Source organism: Oncorhynchus tshawytscha, unplaced genomic scaffold (genome assembly GCF_018296145.1).
Source record: "Oncorhynchus tshawytscha isolate Ot180627B unplaced genomic scaffold, Otsh_v2.0 Un_scaffold_1528_pilon_pilon, whole genome shotgun sequence".
In the NCBI taxonomy this organism is placed as follows: domain Eukaryota; kingdom Metazoa; phylum Chordata; class Actinopteri; order Salmoniformes; family Salmonidae; genus Oncorhynchus; species Oncorhynchus tshawytscha.
This window is the reverse complement of record NW_024609832.1, coordinates 1,900,743-1,918,622: the sequence shown is the minus strand read 5'-3', so window position 1 is coordinate 1,918,622 and position 17,880 is coordinate 1,900,743. Positions and strand designations below refer to the sequence as shown.

At 45.7% G+C, this 17,880-nt stretch overlaps 1 protein-coding gene across 1 annotated transcript in view; it reads right to left on the bottom strand.

Moving 5' to 3' along the window:
• LOC112229308 (thrombospondin type-1 domain-containing protein 7A-like) overlaps positions 1–17,880 on the bottom strand; it is a 190,064-nt gene that overhangs the window by 89,744 nt on the left and 82,440 nt on the right. Inside the window, exons 4-6 of the mRNA XM_042319532.1 lie at positions 15,870–16,048; positions 6,213–6,368; positions 1,490–1,693 (exon numbers count right to left, since the gene is read on the bottom strand). Coding sequence (XP_042175466.1) covers positions 1,490–1,693; positions 6,213–6,368; positions 15,870–16,048 — 539 coding nt within the window. The remainder of the gene's footprint in view (positions 1–1,489; positions 1,694–6,212; positions 6,369–15,869; positions 16,049–17,880) is intronic.

Here is a 17,880-nt window from a genome sequence, read left to right as displayed (position 1 = left end):
AACTTAATTCAATTAGGGTGAATGAAATTATTGAAATGAGACTAAACTGTGGCTCTAAAACACAAGGTCCCTTCGGTCTTCCCTGACTAAAACACAAGGCCCCTTTGGTCTTCCCTGACTAAAACACAAGGCCCCTTCGGTCTTCCCTGACTAAAACACAAGGTCCCTTCGGTCTTCCCTGACTAAAACACAAGGTCCCTTCGGTCTTCCCTGACTAAAACACTCACTTCCCAAACCACATTAAAAAAACGCATCAGTTGCACTCCTTCCAAAGTGCACCTATTACACATGCCATAACAAATGTTTGCTCTGTGTCAGACACCATCAGAGAATAATGCGATCTGTGTGAAGACGGGTTTGAGGAGTTATGCATCTCTTTGATTTTAGCATCTTGGTTCGGCACTGTTAGAAAAACAATGTACATCGCAGATTTTCAGAGACAATGGTAGAGTTGTCATTTGGTGTGTGAATAAGAATGAGGAAAGTAAAGGATTTACATTTGTGCCCTGTTAGACTAAGACTATACCAACCAACCAAATAAAGGTGCTCTCTTCAGTCTTCAAATGGTAGACATCTACAGTACTACAAGTAGCCAATAGTACCGTGCTTGCCAAAAGCAACAAGCACTGTGGTTACTGTTTCTTAATTTACTCTCACATGCTAACTGAAATCTGTCTCTGTAGCCCAGTTTCATTTGGAGAGAACATGAACAAGCAGGTGCTGTATATCTATTTCTGTCCCTGTGTGTATATGTGTCCCTCCTCAGGCAGGGCCAGCACAGCTCTGTGTGTGTCTCAGCGAGCACAATTACGACCAGCAGTGGCTCGTGCCTGGCCCCTTGGCCCCATGGGATATCAGGCAGTACGCCTTGGCTGGTGTGGCTGCAGTCAAACCCTTTACCACAAAGCTTTACACACGCACACGTACATGCAGGCAGGCACACACAAGCCTCCATAGCTCTGTGCAATCTTAGGATCAAGACAAACAATAAATATAATACATATCCACAAAACAAGATTGCTACAGAAACAGCAATTACCTTTTTGGACACACACACACACACACACACACACACACACGCACGCACGCACGCACGCACGCACGCACGCACGCACGCACGCACGCACGCACGCACGCACGCACGCGCGCACGCACGCACGCACGCACGCACGCACACACACACACACACACACACACACACACACACACACACACTCACACTCACACACACACACACTCACACACTTGTGCATTGTCTATGGCTGAGCCCCTGCAGGCACAGTTTAAGGCAGTAAAGCTAAAGCCAAAACAATATGGTTCTCTGAGCCACAATTCACCCAATTCACCCACTTTTCACCCGTATTGTAACACAGCCCCTGAACAGACCATGTTAATCCATTGTTACACGGTAATTGACACATCGATATACAATAGACTTATGTCACCCATCTCTCTCTCTCTCTCTCTCTCTCTCTCTCTCTCTCTTTACCATCCCCGTTGACACACTGGACTTGTGGTATCTGGGTGCCTGGTCCACATTCTCTCTCGTTGTCCGGAATACACTCATCCAGCTTCACCAGCAGCCAATCATAGCAGCTGGGCTCGTCACAGGGTATGGCCTCCACCAGGTGAGGGCAGCTTCCTGTTCCTCCCGTGGGCTCGTTGACGATCCTCCTCTTCCTCAGTTTGAACCCTGGTAGGAAAAGACAGGAAAACAGATATAGGTATCCCGGTGCTGCCATGAAACCAGAAATAGTTGTATAATTATGCCATTCTATGATCTGCTTCTACTATCCCAAATAACATTGAAATAAAGTATAGTCCCCCTCTGTAGTAACCCTTTTCAGGGCCTCCCTCAACACCAACCTCCCCCTCTGTAGTAACCCTTTTCAGGGCCTCCCTCAACACCAACCTCCCCCTCTGTAGTAACCCTTTTCAGGGCCTCCCTCAACACCAACCTCCCCCTCTGTAGTAACCCTTTTCAGGGCCTCCCTCAACACCAACATCCCCCTCTGTAGTAACCCTTTTCAGGGCCTCCCCCTCAACACCAACCTCCCCCTCTGTAGTAACCCTTTTCAGGGCCTCCCTCAACACCAACCTCCCCCTCTGTAGTAACCCTTTTCAGGGCCTCCCTCAACACCAACCTCCCCCTCTGTGGTAACACTTTTCAGGATAGCTTAACTTGTTTTTCAAGGAGTCACGACTTAATGTCTAACTTCAGTACATGACGTTCCCCCTCTCTTCTGCTACCGTCACAGTGTGTCTTGGCTTTGATGATAACATTTATGTATTTATTTATTTAACACGACAGGACCATTAAGCCCCAGAAGATGACAGACATTAGAGAAACAGCTTCCCATAATGACTATTATTATTCTCTCCTCATTAACCCAGGCTTTTACCCAAAGTGACTCATGTATACTAATGTATGCAGCTATCCATTAATACGGCTGGGATTTGTGCTGTTCAAAGGCCGAGGGCTTTCCTCTTGCTATGCTCAAGGACATGGAAGTGGTGATTGCTGGTGTGTGTATGTGTGTGCCTGTGTACATGCATGTATGTGTGTTATGTTAACGCCTGCCTGCCCAGCCCAATGACACCTTACCCCCAGCCCCAGGGTCTAATCCCCACTGTTGCTACAGCTGATAAGAAAGGAGGACCATGGGGGAGCCAGCAGAACTGGAGGACTCAGGTGGATGATGGCTATATTTCCTCTGATTATTTTGGATTCGGTCCTTTTCTTCCCGAATCCTCTATTTAATCAGGAGGGTCAGCTGGAGGATGGAGGTGTGTTGTCAGGTGTCAGGGCTGAGGTGGATGGTTTAGTTTAACAGGGACATGGGGTGAGGGAAAGAGTGTGAAGAGAAGGGGAGAGGAGGAGGGTTTAGGAAAGGTGAAGGGAATAGGGGGTGAAGGTGTAATAGAGGGGGTAATGGATAGCATAGAACAGGGTTTGTTTCTTTAATACATTAATATCACTACTGTCTGTCGAACCACAGTAAAGGACAGCAAGATGAACAGATTGACTGAGGCCTTTCCACCCTATCAGAGCCTGAGGGCTCTTTGCACAGATAAACATAGTGATGGAGAAAAGTGTAGGCTATAATGACTTCTCCACTACAGTATGGTGTTGCAACATCTCAAAGGCTGCGGCTGAGACACGTATCTAAGAAACCAGACAATATTTTGAAAACCTATCTCCCACAAACAGTGCAGTATGTTACTAGAATCCATAAAATACTGGTGGATAGACACTATCACAGTGTGTGTGTGCAGACACTCCATTTGGACAGCCAACACAAAAAGTGACAAACATTGATTGAACTAATACTGGGAGATCAGGTCATGTTGATGCTGCATAGAGCTCGTTGTCATGAAATGCCCAGAGGATGGTCTAAGAGTTTGCTTCTCTCGGCTAATGAGAGCCAGGGCGTACACACACAGACGGGTACGGACAAACACACACTCCAGTCAAGGTTGTGTGTGTGCTGTATGACATACTGTACAGTAGCGTGAGAGAGAGAGAGAGAGAGAGAGAGAGAGAGAGAGATGCAAGTGAATCAATCTTTAAAATGCATGGGGGACAATTTCTCGGCGTCCCTTCCATTTGAGATGCTTCATTAGGGTAGAGTCAATATGCATTAGTCACCATGGTGGAGGTGATAAAGGGGGCTGGGGCAAAGAGACTGCTGCTGCCGCTGTTCTGTTCCTGTACCAGCAATCATTAAGGGCAGAGCCAGCCAGCATGTATGTGTATCTGTGTGTGACTGTGAGTCCTTGGCGTCCACATCACTAAGAACCTAATATAGTCCATCCACACCCACACAGCCGTGAAGAGGGCACGGCAGCGCCTCTTCCCTCTCAGGAGGCTGAAAAGATTTGGCATGGGCCCTGAGATACTCAAAAGTTATACAGCTGCACCATCGAGAGCATCTTGACTGGCTGCATCAGTGCTTGGTATGGCAACTGCTTGGCATCCAACCGCAAGGCACTACAGAGGATACATCACTGGGGCCGAGCTCCCTGTTATCCAGAACCTCTATACCAGGCGGTGTCAGAGGAAGGTCCAAAAAATTGGCAAAGACTCTAAGCCACCCAAGCCATAGACTGTTGGCAAATGGTACCGGAGCATCAGCTCTCGGACCAACAGGCTCCGAGACAAATTCTACCCCCAAACCATAAGACTGCTAAATATCCAGACTGCTATATAGTCAATTAATGGTACCCAAACTGTCTGTACTGACTCTATCTTGCACTGACCCTACGCATACTCACTAGACTATACATACAAACCACAAACACACTCACTCACACACACTACACTGTTACACCAACACAAAAGCCTCATACATCCACAAATGCGACATATGCCGGACACCCTGCCCGCTCGACCCCATCCCCTCTTCCCTTCTCCAAACCATCTCTGGAGACCTTTTCACATCCCTCAACCCATCCACGACCACTCGCTGCATCCCCTCTGACTTCAAAATGGCCCTCCTCAAGAAACCAACACTGGACTCATCTGATGTCAAAAACTATAGACCTGTATCCCTTCTTTCTTTTCTTTCCAAAACACTTGAACAAGCTCTCTCTGATCAACTCTCTCGTTATCTCTCTCAGAATGATCTTCTTGACCCTAACCAGTCAGGTTAGACGGGTCCCTCAACTCAGACTGATCTTCTCTGTGTCACAGAGGCTCTCTGCACTGCCAAAGCTGACTCTCTCTCCTCTGTTTGCACACTCTTAGATCGATCTGCTGCCTTTGACACTGTGAACCTCCTCCTCTCCACCCTCTCAGGGCTGGGTGTCTTAGGCTCTGCACACTCTTGCATTGCATCCTACCTGTCAGGCTGCTCCCACCAGGTGACGTAGAGAGGATCTGTGTCTGGACCACGTACTTTCACTACTGGTGGCCCCAGGGCTGGGTTCTAGGCCCTCTCCTCTTCTCTCTATACACCAAATCACTCGGCTCTATCATATCCTCACATGGTCTCTCCTATCATCGCTATGCGGATGACACTCAACCAGTTTTCTCCTTTCCCTTGTAATATCCGGTCTGGACTACTGCAGCTCGCTGTTGGGTGGGCTCCTCGCAGGTGCCATCAAATGCCTGCAACTAATCCAGAACGCTGCAGCACTCCTGGTTTTCAACCTTCCCAAGTCACCTCACTCCTCCGCACACCCCACTGGCTACCAGTCATATCCACTACAAGACCATGATGCTTGCCTACGGAGCAGTAAGAGGAATTGCCCCTCCCTACCAACCCGAGCACTATGTTCTGCCACCTTTGGTCTCTTGGCCCTCTGACCCCTACCGGAGACCAGCTCCCGCTCAGCCCAGTCCAAGCTCTTCCCTGTCCTGGCACCCCAATGGTAGAACCAGCTTTCCCCTAAAGCTAGGATAACAGAGTCCTTGCCCGTCTTCCGAAAGCACCTGAAACCCTACCTCTTAAAAGGGTATCTTAATACCCCCCCCTCCACCTAAAAATAAAAAACTGAACCAACACTTGCACTTGACCTTTTAAAGCTCTGGCTTTGCTGATAGCTACATTATTGAGGACAATTTAACTACTATGCGTATGATATTGATGTGGTTGTCCCACCTAGCTATCTTTAGACGAATGCACTAACTGTCAACACACAAACACATACCGACACAACACAAACACACATACTGCACATACACGCATACTCTCACACACACTCACACACTTTTACACTTATCATTTGCTGCTGCTACTATGTTCTTTATTTTACTCTTGTTATTATCTATCCTGATGCCTAGTCACTTTACCCTGCCTTCATGTACATATCTACCTCAAATACCTCTGCATATTGATCTGGTACTGGTACTCCCTGTATATAGCTCCATTCTTGTGTATTTTATTTTACTCCTCTTGTGTTAATTACTATACATCTTTGGGTGCTGTGTTGATACATCTTTGGGTGCTGTGTTGATACGTCTTTGGGTGCTGTATTGATATGTCTTTGGGTGCTGTATCCCAGCCCGGAGCAATAAAAAAAAAAATATATATATATATTTATCATTACTAAAGTATAGCTATTACTGTTACACCCAGTGTGTGGTGTTCCAATGCCATACATTCAAGACGGCCGTCTATTTGACTGAATGGGTATCGAAGTCAAGACTTGTGTTAGCCCACAAAGCTATAGCCTAGGCATAACCACAATTACAGCAGTGTTCCACCCACCTTTCTTGGCAGCTGTGTCCAGGCAGTTTTCAAAGGTGCAGGGTCCCCAGGCACCCCAGGAGGACACGTCACACTCCACAGGACAGGGGATGTGACACGGCTGGGTGGTGTTGGGGGGCGGGCTGAGGCACAGGTCACCATCAACGGGCCTGGAGGCTAGAAACACAGAGAGATCCACAGAGACATGGTGTCAGAACAGGGCAGGGGATGTGTCGTAACTAGGTAATGTTGAGGGCAGGCCCAGGCATAGGTCACTGGTTACAAGTATGAAAACATACAATAACACGATGTTAGAAATCTAAGTAGTACAGTGATATGACCTTAGAGATTATCCATTTATATTTACATGTAATATAGTGGACATACTGAGCTGTATCATTACTGTCACTGTGGAACTACCTACTTTATCCTGGCCCTCTCCATCTGGGTAGTGGGTTAAAACTTCAGGCTAATAGATGAAAATGAATCCTGAATCGTTCCACCAGTCATGAATAAAACTCACACCAACTAGAACCCCACAGGGATGTTCATAGTCATGAATATTCCTACCCTCACGCCATCTCAAATCCAAGACAACATTTAGCAAACAGTATGGCCTTTCATTTGTTCGCCATCCTTCTAAATCCAGTCTAGTTTTTTTTTCACCTTTATTTAACCAGGTAGGCTAGTTGAGAACAAGTTCTCATTTACAACTGCGACCTGGCCAAGATAAAGCATAGCAGTGTGAACAGTCAGCAACACAGAGTTACACATGGAGTAAACAATAAACAAGTCAATAACACAGTAGAATTATAATTTTTTTATGTAAAAAAGAGTCTATATACATTGTGTGCAAAAGGCATGAGGAGGTAGGTGAATAATTACAATTTAGCAGATTAACACTGGAGTGATAAATGATCAGATGGTCATGTGCAGGTAGAGATACTGGTGTGCAAAAGAGCAGAAAAGTAAATAAATAAAAACAGTATGGGGATGAGGTAGGTAAATTGGGTGGGCTATTTACCAATGGACTATGTACAGCTGCAGCGATCGGTTAGCTGCTCAGATAGCAGATGTTTAAAGTTGGTGAGGGCATATCAGGCTCAGCCCGGTGCTGCTCAATGACACACACGCACACACACACGCACACGCACGCGCACGCACACACACACACACACACACTTGGCCCTCCGTGGAATGAGTTTGACACGTGCTTTAAAGTGTTTTGAATGGAGGCTTACCTACGCCACTTTAGAAGGCTTACCTACGCCACTTTAGAAGGCTTACCTATGCCACTTTAGAAGGCTTACCTACGCCACTTTAGAAGGCTTACCTATGCCACTTTAGAAGGCTTACCTACGCCACTTTAGAAGGCTTACCTACGCCACTTTTAGAAGGCTTACCTACGCCACTTTAGAAGGCTTACCTATGCCACTTTAGAAGGCTTACCTACGCCACTTTAGAAGGCTTACCTACACCACTTTAGAAGGCTTACCCTATGCCACTTTAGAAGGCTTACCTACGCCACTTTAGAAGGCTTACCTACCACTTTAGCCACTTTAGAAGGCTTACCTATGCCACTTTAGAAGGCTTACCTACGCCACTTTAGAAGGCTTACCTATGCCACTTTAGAAGGCTTACCTACACCACTTTTTAGAAGGCTTACCTACGCCACTTTAGAAGGCTTTACACTATGCCACTTTAGAAGGCTTACCTATGCCACTTTAGAAGGCTTACCTACGCCACTTTAGAAGGCTTACCTACGCCACTTTAGAAGGCTTACCTATGCCACTTTAGAAGGCTTACCTACGCCACTTTAGAAGGCTTACCTATGCCACTTTAGAAGGCTTACCTACGCCACTTTAGAAGGCTTACCTATGCCACTGGCCAACTGTTTTAAAACACAGCCATTCATATTACCTGTGTGTGTGTCACACCTGTGTGGGTGTGTGTGTGTGTGTGTGTGTCTGGCAGTAACAATACTGACTGGAAATGATAAGGACGCCACATGTTTACTCGTCACACCACATAATATAATTGCACGGTCTGCCGGTCCATTTTCATCAAAGACATTTTACAAGTGGTCACGTCTCCTCCAGGCTGCATGGCTATTTTAGTAGACAATGGCCCTTTCTGCCCCACCCTCCTAGTCAATATAAAGTATCTACTGTGTGTGTGTCATTGTGTGTGTAGTGTGTCTGTGTGTGTGTGTATGTGTGTGTGTGTGTGTGTGTGTGTGTGTGTGTGTGTGTGTGTGTGTGTGTGTGTGTGTGTGTGTGTGTGTGTGTGTGTGTGTGTGTGTGTGTGGACTGAAGTAGCTACTGTATTTTGTCATCCTCCATAATAGCAAAGGGCTGATTAATGAACGACTCCGTGCTGGGTGACCTTGGTTTGTGGTGCCACATGCGTCTCTCGCTCTGTCTCCTGCCAGATGGTCTCGTCTAGTCTCTACCCTGCCTTACACACCACACCACAGAGGGGTTCCTGGGGCCAAACTAAGTCCTCCAAGCCCAGCCAGACACCTGCGGCTCGCCCCTCTCCTCCACTCTCTGTCAACCCATGCCATCAGTATCTATAACTGTACTTCCGGATGGCATCACACAGCCAGCCGTTCTACCTCTAGCTACAGAATGTCTCTATGGGCCTTCTAATAAGGATCCATATTGATTACAACCAAACAGAACAGAGCTGGATAGAACTGAACAGTAGCATCAGATTCACTGGCTCCCTGCACTCTCCTTCCCTGCCTTTCTCCTTTCCTCCCTGCTGCTTTTCCATGTTGTCCATATCAGAACCCCCACGGAATACGTATCTAAATCTGTCCTGTTTAGCCAAACATGAGCTGTGATATTATTACATTGGCAGAAATATTAGTCTGTGTGCGTGTGTGTGTATATGTATATGTGTGCGTGTGTGTGTGAGAGAGTGCGTACATGTGTGCGTGCGTTGGCTTAGATAATCAATGCTTCTTATGCCCACTTCATTTCAGCAGCATTTTGGCATTCATAACATGCGTTTGTTGAAGCCAGCTGTAATACCCAGAATAATTGAAACGGGGAGTTTTGTATCCAAATAGAGCTTCTTTCCTATGTAAATGCCACTGAGAATGCGTACAAACACAACAAGCTTATATGACTAATCTAGCAGAGAGGCGGTAGGGAGTTCAGAGACACCACTGTTCCGCGCACGCACACACACACGCACACACACACGCACACACACACACACACGCACACGCACACACACACACACACACGCACGCACACACACGCACACACACACACACACGCACGCACACACACACGCACACACGCACACACACACGCACACACACGCACACACACACACACACACACGCACACACACACACACGCACACACGCACGCACACACACACGCACACACACACGCACGCACACACACACACACGCACACACGCACGCACACACACACGCACACACACACACACGCACACGCACGCACGCACACACACACGCACACACACGCACACGCACACACACACACGCACACACGCACGCACGCGCACGCACACGCACACACACACACACACACACACACACACACACACACACACACACACACACACCCACGCAAGATGTGAAGATTTTGCTCTGTTACAGCTGAGATGGAGATTTGTGAACAATGCTTCATAAACTCAGGCAATATACAGTGCCTTGCGAAAGTATTCGGCCCCCTTGAACTTTGCGACCTTTTGCCACATTTCAGGCTTCAAACATAAAGATATAAAACTGTATTTTTTTGTGAAGAATCAACAACAAGTAGGACACAATCATGAAGTGGAACGACATTTATTGGATATTTCAAACTTTTTTAACAAATCAAAAACTAAAAAATTGGGCGTGCAAAATTATTCAGCCCCTTTACTTTCAGTGCAGCAAACTCTCTCCAGAAGTTCAGTGAGGATCTCTGAATGATCCAATGTTGACCTAAATGACTAATGATGATAAATACAATCCACCTGTGTGTAATCAAGTCTCCGTATAAATGCACCTGCACTGTGATAGTCTCAGAGGTCCGTTAAAAGCGCAGAGAGCATCATGAAGAACAAGGAACACACCAGGCAGGTCCGAGATACTGTTGTGAAGAAGTTTAAAGCCGGATTTGGATACAAAAAGATTTCCCAAGCTTTAAACATCCCAAGGAGCACTGTGCAAGCGATAATATTGAAATGGAAGGAGTATCAGACCACTGCAAATCTACCAAGACCTGGCCGTCCCTCTAAACTTTCAGCTCATACAAGGAGAAGACTGATCAGAGATGCAGCCAAGAGGCCCATGATCACTCTGGATGAACTGCAGAGATCTACAGCTGAGGTGGGAGACTCTGTCCATAGGACAACAATCAGTCGTATATTGCACAAATCTGGCCTTTATGGAAGAGTGGCAAGAAGAAAGCCATTTCTTAAAGATATCCATAAAAAGTGTTGTTTAAAGTTTGCCACAAGCCACCTGGGAGACACACCAAACATGTGGAAGAAGGTGCTCTGGTCAGATGAAACCAAAATGGAACTTTTTGGCAACAATGCAAAACGTTATGTTTGGCGTAAAAGCAACACAGCTCATCACCCTGAACACACCATCCCCACTGTCAAACATGGTGGTGGCAGCATCATGGTTTGGGCCTGCTTTTCTTCAGCAGGGACAGGGAAGATGGTTAAAATTGATGGGAAGATGGATGGAGCCAAATACAGGACCATTCTGGAAGAATGGGAAGGAGGAAGGAGGAATGGGAAAAAAGTTCAGTCTCTCGATGTGCAAAACTGATAGAGACATACCCCAAGCGACTTACAGCTGTAATCGCAGCAAAAGGTGGCGCTACAAAGTATTAACTTAAGGGGGCTGAATAATTTTGCACGCCCAATTTTTCAGTTTTTGATTTGTTAAAAAAGTTTGGAATATCCAATAAATGTCGTTCCACTTCATGATTGTGTCCCACTTGTTGTTGATTCTTCACAAAAAAATACAGTTTTATATCTTTATGTTTGAAGCCGGAAATGTGGCAAAAGGTCGCAAAGTTCAAGGGGGCCGAATACTTTCGCAAGGCACTGTATAAACTATATTGCCTGAGATTAGACAAATTCTGTGTTGATCCCAGAACTGTGTATTTCATGTTTGGTACCAGGTATGTAATGTTTAGTTTTGAAGACAGGATAGATGATTGAGAAGGAAATTGAGAGAAGAGAGTGTAGAATGAGAAAGTGAATTCCAAAAGTGGATGGGAAAGTTGTAATTGTGCCATAGCGCTGACAGGAAAGGATTAAATGGAAAATATGTGTAACGGCAGCTGCTGTGCTTTCCTACCTCTCACTCTACCTCTCTATCCATCCTTCTCTCACTCCCTTTCTCTCTCTCTGCAACTGTCACCATCAATTGTGTCACCTAGATAACCCTGTCACTTCGAAATACAGGACGCTCACAAGATTTGAAAGATCTATCAAGTTGCAGTTTAGACGTCTGATGATTTTCCTTCTCTTTATACCACTACAATCACAGCCTCAACAGTACAGCAAAGGGCCTCCTCTGTCTGGCTGTCTGAGAGCAGCTGGAATCATTTGAATAATTTCTGTGAGCGGTGGCCAGTTGAGCCCCCTGACCAGATGGACAGTCTGGGAGTTAGCGTGGAAGTGCTGGATAAACATGGGCTCGCTACCAGCCAACATCCCTTCCTTATACACTGACTAAGTAGTGCCCCATACTCATATTTCATGTCACACCACTGCTCTCTCTCTCTCTCTCTCATTTTCACTATCACTTTTTACTCTCTCTCTCTCTCTCTCTCTCTCTCTCTCTCTCTCTCTCTCTCTCTCTCTCTCTCTCTCTCGAGCACTTTCTCTCTTTCTCTCTCTCTCTCTTCTCTACGTCCGTGCATCTTTCTCCTCCCTGCCTCAGTTCCTTCCTCCCCTCTCTCTACCTCCCTGTGCAGAGCCGGAAAAGATGAGATGATTTTGGGTGCGTGCACAAGTCGAATCAGAACTGAGTGCTCGAGGGTCTCCCGAGTGGTGCAGTGGTCTAGCGACTCCTTGTGGTGGGCCTGGGCGCCTGCAGGCTGACTTCGTTCGTCAGTTGAACAGTGTTTCCTCCGACACATTGGTGCAGCTGGCTTCCGGGTTAAGCATGCGGATTTTAAGAAGTGCGGTTTGGCGGGTCATGTTTCGGAGGACGCATGACTCAACCTTCGTCTCTCCCGAGCACGTTGGGTAGTTGCAGTGATGAGACAAGATCGTAATTGGACCGTAATTGGATATCATGAAATTGGAGAGAAAAAGGGGGTAAAAATACCAAAAAAACTTCCCAGCTAAAGTTCCCTGTCAACCTGTCCAGTCTACAGAGATGATATAGAGCGAGGTTGACAAACTATGACAAAACATGGGCCGTATCAAACCATGTACTTCTACCACAGTTATGATGTTTAAAATCAAATCAAAGTGTATTGGTCGCGTACACAGTTTAGCAGATGTTATAGCGGATGCACCAAAATGCTTGTGTTAATTGCTCCTAACAGTGCAGTAAATGTCAAACAAGTACACAAATAAGCTGTTTTTCAGTCTCTCGGTCCCTGCTTTGATGCACCTGTACTGACCTCGCCTTCTGGATGATAGCAGGGTGAACAGGCAGTGGCTCGGGTGGTTGTTGTCCTTGATGATCTTTATGGCCTTCCTGTGACATCGGGTGGTGTGGGTGTCCTGGAGGGCAGGTAGTTTGCCCCCGGTGATGCGTTGTGCAGACCTCACTACCCTCTGGAGAGCCTTACGGTTGTGGGCGGAGCAGTTGCCGTACCAGGCGGTGACACAGCCCGACAGGATGCTCTTGATTGTGCATCTATAGAAGTTTGTGAGTGCTTTTGGTGACAAGCCGAATTTCTTCAGCCTCCTGAGATTGGGGTGCTCCCTCTGCTGTTTCCTGAAGTCCACGATCATCTCCTTTGTTTTGTTGACGTTGAGTGTGAGGTTATTTTCCTGACACCACACTCCGAGGGCCCTCACCTCCTCCCTGTAGGCCGTCTCGTCGTTGTTGGTAATCAAGCCTACCACTGTAGTGTCGTCCGCAAACTTGATGATTGAGTTGGAGGTGTGCATGGCCACACAGTCGTGGGTGAACAGGGAGTACAGGAGAGAGCTCAGAATGCACCCTTTTGGGGCCCCAGTATTGAGGATCAGCGGGGTGGAGATGTTGTTACCTACCCTCACCACCTGGGGGCGGCCCGTCAGGAAGTCCAGTACCCAGTTGCGCAGGGCGGGGTCGAGTCCCAGGGTCTCGAGCTTGATGACGAGTTTGGAGGGTACTATGGTGTTAAATGCTGAGCTGTAGTCGATGAACAGCATTCTCACATAGGTATTCCTCTTGTCCAGATGGGTTAGGGCAATGTGCAGTGTAGTTGCGATTGCGTCGTCTGTGGACGTATTTGGGTGGTAAGCAAATTGGAGTGGGTCTAGGGTGTCAGATAAGGTGGAGGTGATATGGTCCTTGACTAGTCTCTCAAAGCACTTAATGATGACGGAAGTGAGTGCTACGGGGCGGTAGTCGTTTAGCTCAGTTACCTTAGCTTTCTTAGGAACAGGAACAATGTTGGCCCTCTTGAAGCATGTGGGAACAGCAGACTGGGATAAGGATTGATTGAATATGTCCGTAAACACACCAGCCAGCTGGTCTGCGCATGCTCTGAGTATGCGGCTGGGGATGCTGTCTGGGCCTGCAGCCTTGCGAGGGTTAACACGTTTTAATGTTTTACTCACATCGGCTGCAGTGAAGGAGCGTCTGCAGGTTTTGGTTGCGGGCCGTGTCAGTGGCACTGTACTGTCCTCAAAGCGGGCAAAAAAGTTATTTAGTCTGTCTGGGAGCAAGACATCCTGGCCTGCGATGGGGCTGGTTTTCTTTTTGTAATCCGTGATTGACTGTAGACCCTGCCACATACCTCTTGTGTCTGAGCCGTTGAATTGTGACTCTACTTTGTCTCTATACTGACGCTTAGCTTGTTTGATTGCCTTGTGGAGGGAATAGCTACACTGTTTGTATTCGGTCATGTTTCCGGTCACCTTGCCCTGGTTAAAAGCAGTGGTTCGCGGTTTCAGTTTCACCAAATGCTACCATCAATCCACGGTTTCTGGTTAGGGAATGTTTTAATCGTTGCTATGGGTACGACATCTTCAATGCACTTTCTAATGAACTCGCTCACCGAATCAGCGTATTCGTCAATGTTGTTGTTGGAATCCAAATGCAATCTATGTGTATATACACCGAAAGGATATACTAGGAATGATATGTACAGCAGTAGCTATATTACAGTGAGCTATGTTGAGAATCAGGCATATAAATATGCAGAGGGTATAAACAGTGTCACTAAAATGCAATGTACAGTAGTAGAGCTATTATAATGAGCTATTTGGAGAATACACTATATGAATACACAGTGTGAAAAACAGTATGAAAGAAACAGGAAGTGTCCAGTATTTAAGGTCTCTATATACATGGGACAGCGTGTGTATGTGTATGTGCATGTGTTTGTGAGTATGGGGGTATGCTTGGGTGTGAGTGTTTATGTGAGTGCAGTAGTCTGTGTATGTAAGAGGTGTGTGTGTGTGTGTGTGAGGTGTGTGTGTATGTATGAGGCGTGCGTGTGTGTGTGTGTGTGTGTGTGTGTGTGTGTGTGTGTGTGTGTGTGTGTGTGTGTGTGTGTGTGTGTGTGTGTGTGTGTGTGTGTGTGTGTGTGTGTGTGTGTGTGTGTGTGTGTGTGTGTGTGTGTATGAGGTATGTGTGTGTGTGTATGAGGTGTGTGTTTGAAGTTTGTGTGTGTGGGAGTATGTGTGCAAAAAAAAGGTGAGGACAAGTAGCCGGCTAGTGACGGCTGTTCAACAGTCTGATAGCCTGGGGGTGGGTGTGTGCATGCGTGTGTGTGTGTTTGCGTTTGTGCATTCATGTGTGTAACATTACCAAGGGAGTGGGAACAGTTTTAATACATTATCTGGGAACACAGTTACTACATTATCTGGGGACAGAGAGAGTTATTACTGCTTCTGTTGACTGTATAGATATGCTGCCTTGTCATATTGACATTGGGTGTTTGTCAGACAGGCAATGGTTACCTACCAAATGGCACTATGTTCCCTACACTATGGGCCCTGGTAAAAATTAGTGGACTATATTGGGAATATGGTGCCACTTGGGATGCATCCAATGATATCTACTATCACCCCTGTCAGGAACTGTTCTCACATGGGGTACCATTGTTTTTTGAGAATTGTTTTCAGAAGGGATGCACCAATTTTGAGTAGTGCAAGGCTTTTAGGATCTCCAAAGATCCCCGGATGGGGAAACATATTCCTATTCTACGCTTCTGCACCGTTAGTGCATGAATTTTGGCTGGCAAGGGAATCCCATTGAATTTCTTACTATTGCGTAAGGGCATGAGTGCGGCCTTAGCAAAAGTGCTCAGTCTCCAGTGCACGAGGTGGAAGAGATCTGTACAATGGGACAAGGCATCAGTATGGGAGGGAAAAAAGGGGACGCAATGGATATGGGCTTTCTATTGACACACAACTGGTGAGAGAGATGACCTAGTATGGGAGAAGGGCATGAGTTATCAGAATGGGAGAAAGATTACACATTGGGGATAAAGGACAGTTGCATGCTGGTCAGGTTACCTTCTTTGCTATTGAGAGAGCTTGAGGCAGGGTCGGCGCTGTTTGCCTGGACACAGTACACCTCATGGTTCTGAACTCCGCCCCCGCACAGCCCAGTTAGGTTACCACGACGACGGTCCTGTTGGCTTAGCAACATATCCACCCTGCACTCGGTCCACTCCGTTGTCTTCCAGTTGTACCTGCAAAGGAGAATGATTTGAATCAATTTTCATTTTTTTACATAACATGGATTGGAAAGAATATATACATGAATTACATCATCAAGGATGTCACAATTACAGTGGCTTGCAAAAGTATTCACACCCATTTACTCTTTCCACATCTTGTTGTGTTACAGCCTGAATTTAAAATGGATTACATTTAGATTTTTGGTCACTGGCCTACACACAATACCTCATAATGTCAAAGTGGAATGATGCTTTTAGAGCGTTTTACAACGTAATCAAAAATGAAAAGCTGAAATATCTTGAGTCAATAAGTACTCAACCCCTTTGTTATGGCAAACCTAAATAAGTTCAGGAGTAAAAGTTTGATTTTAGGGGATAGGTGTCTTAACAAGTCACATAATGACGAATGATGACTTTAAAACAGTCGATCAACAACATTGTAGTTACTCCACAATACTAACCTAATTGACAGAGTGAAAAGAAGGAAGCCTGTACAGCACAAAAATATTACAAAGCATGCATTCTGTTTCCAACAAGGCACTAAAGTAATAGTGCAAAAATGTGGGAAAGCAATTCACTTTTTGTCCTGAATACAAATAGTTATGTTTGGGGCAAATCCAATACAACTCATTACTGAGTACCACGCTCCATATTTCAAGCACAGTGGTGGCTGCATCATGTTTTGGGTATGCTTGTAACCTTTAAGGACTGGGGAGTTTTTCAAGATAAAAAAGAAACAGAATGGAGCTCAGCACAGGCAAAATCCTACAGGAATACTTTCCCTTTCAGCAAGACAATAACCTAAAACACAAGGCCAAATCTACACTGGAGTTTCTTACCAAGAAGTCAGTGAATGTTCCTATGTGGCCGAGTTACAGTTTTGACTTAAATCTACTTGAAAATCTATGGCAAGACTTGAAAACGGTTGCGGGGCAATGATCAACATCGAATTTGACAAAGCTTGAAGAATAAAAAAAAAAAAAAAATAGGCAAATGTTGCGCAATCTAGGTTTGGAAATCTCTTAAAGACTTACCCAGAAAGACACAACTATTTTCGCTGCAAATGGTGATTCTAGCATGTACTGACTCAGGGGTGTGAATACTTATGTAAATGTGATATTTATGTATAGAATTTTCAATTAATGTACCAACATTTCTAAAAACATGTTTTCACTTTGTCATTACGAGGTATTGTGTGTAGATGGATGGACAAAAAATATGTCAATGGGTATTAAAACTATCTGAAGGCACTCTCCGGCTACCTGGATAAAGCACTAAATAAACTTCAGTTAGTGCTAAATACGGCTGCTAAAATATTGACTAGAACCAAAACATCTTTACTGAAGACTCATCTATTCACTAGGTGTGTCCCCACCCACCATACGGGAAACATATGTTAACATTTCCAAAGCAAGTGAAGTAGATAATAAACGAAAGTGAAATAAATTATAAAAAATTAACAGTAAACTTTACACTCACAAATGTCATATTATGTGCAAATAGTTAAAGTACAAAAGGGAAAATAAATAAACATAAATATGGGTGGTATTTACAATGGTGTTTGGTTCTTCACTGGTTGCCCTTTTCTTATGGCAACAGGTCACAAATCTTGCTGCTGTGATGTAACACTGTGGTATTTCACCCAACAGAGTTAATCAAAATTGGGTTTGTTTTTGAATTTTTTGTGGATCTGTGTAATCTCTCTCTCTCTACCGCACCTGCTGTTTCAACCTCTGAATGCTGGGCTGACATTCACTCCTTGTGCACCCTCTACAACCACCGTGATTATGATTTGACCCTGCTGGTCATCTATGAACGTTTGAACACCTTGAAAAACGATCTGG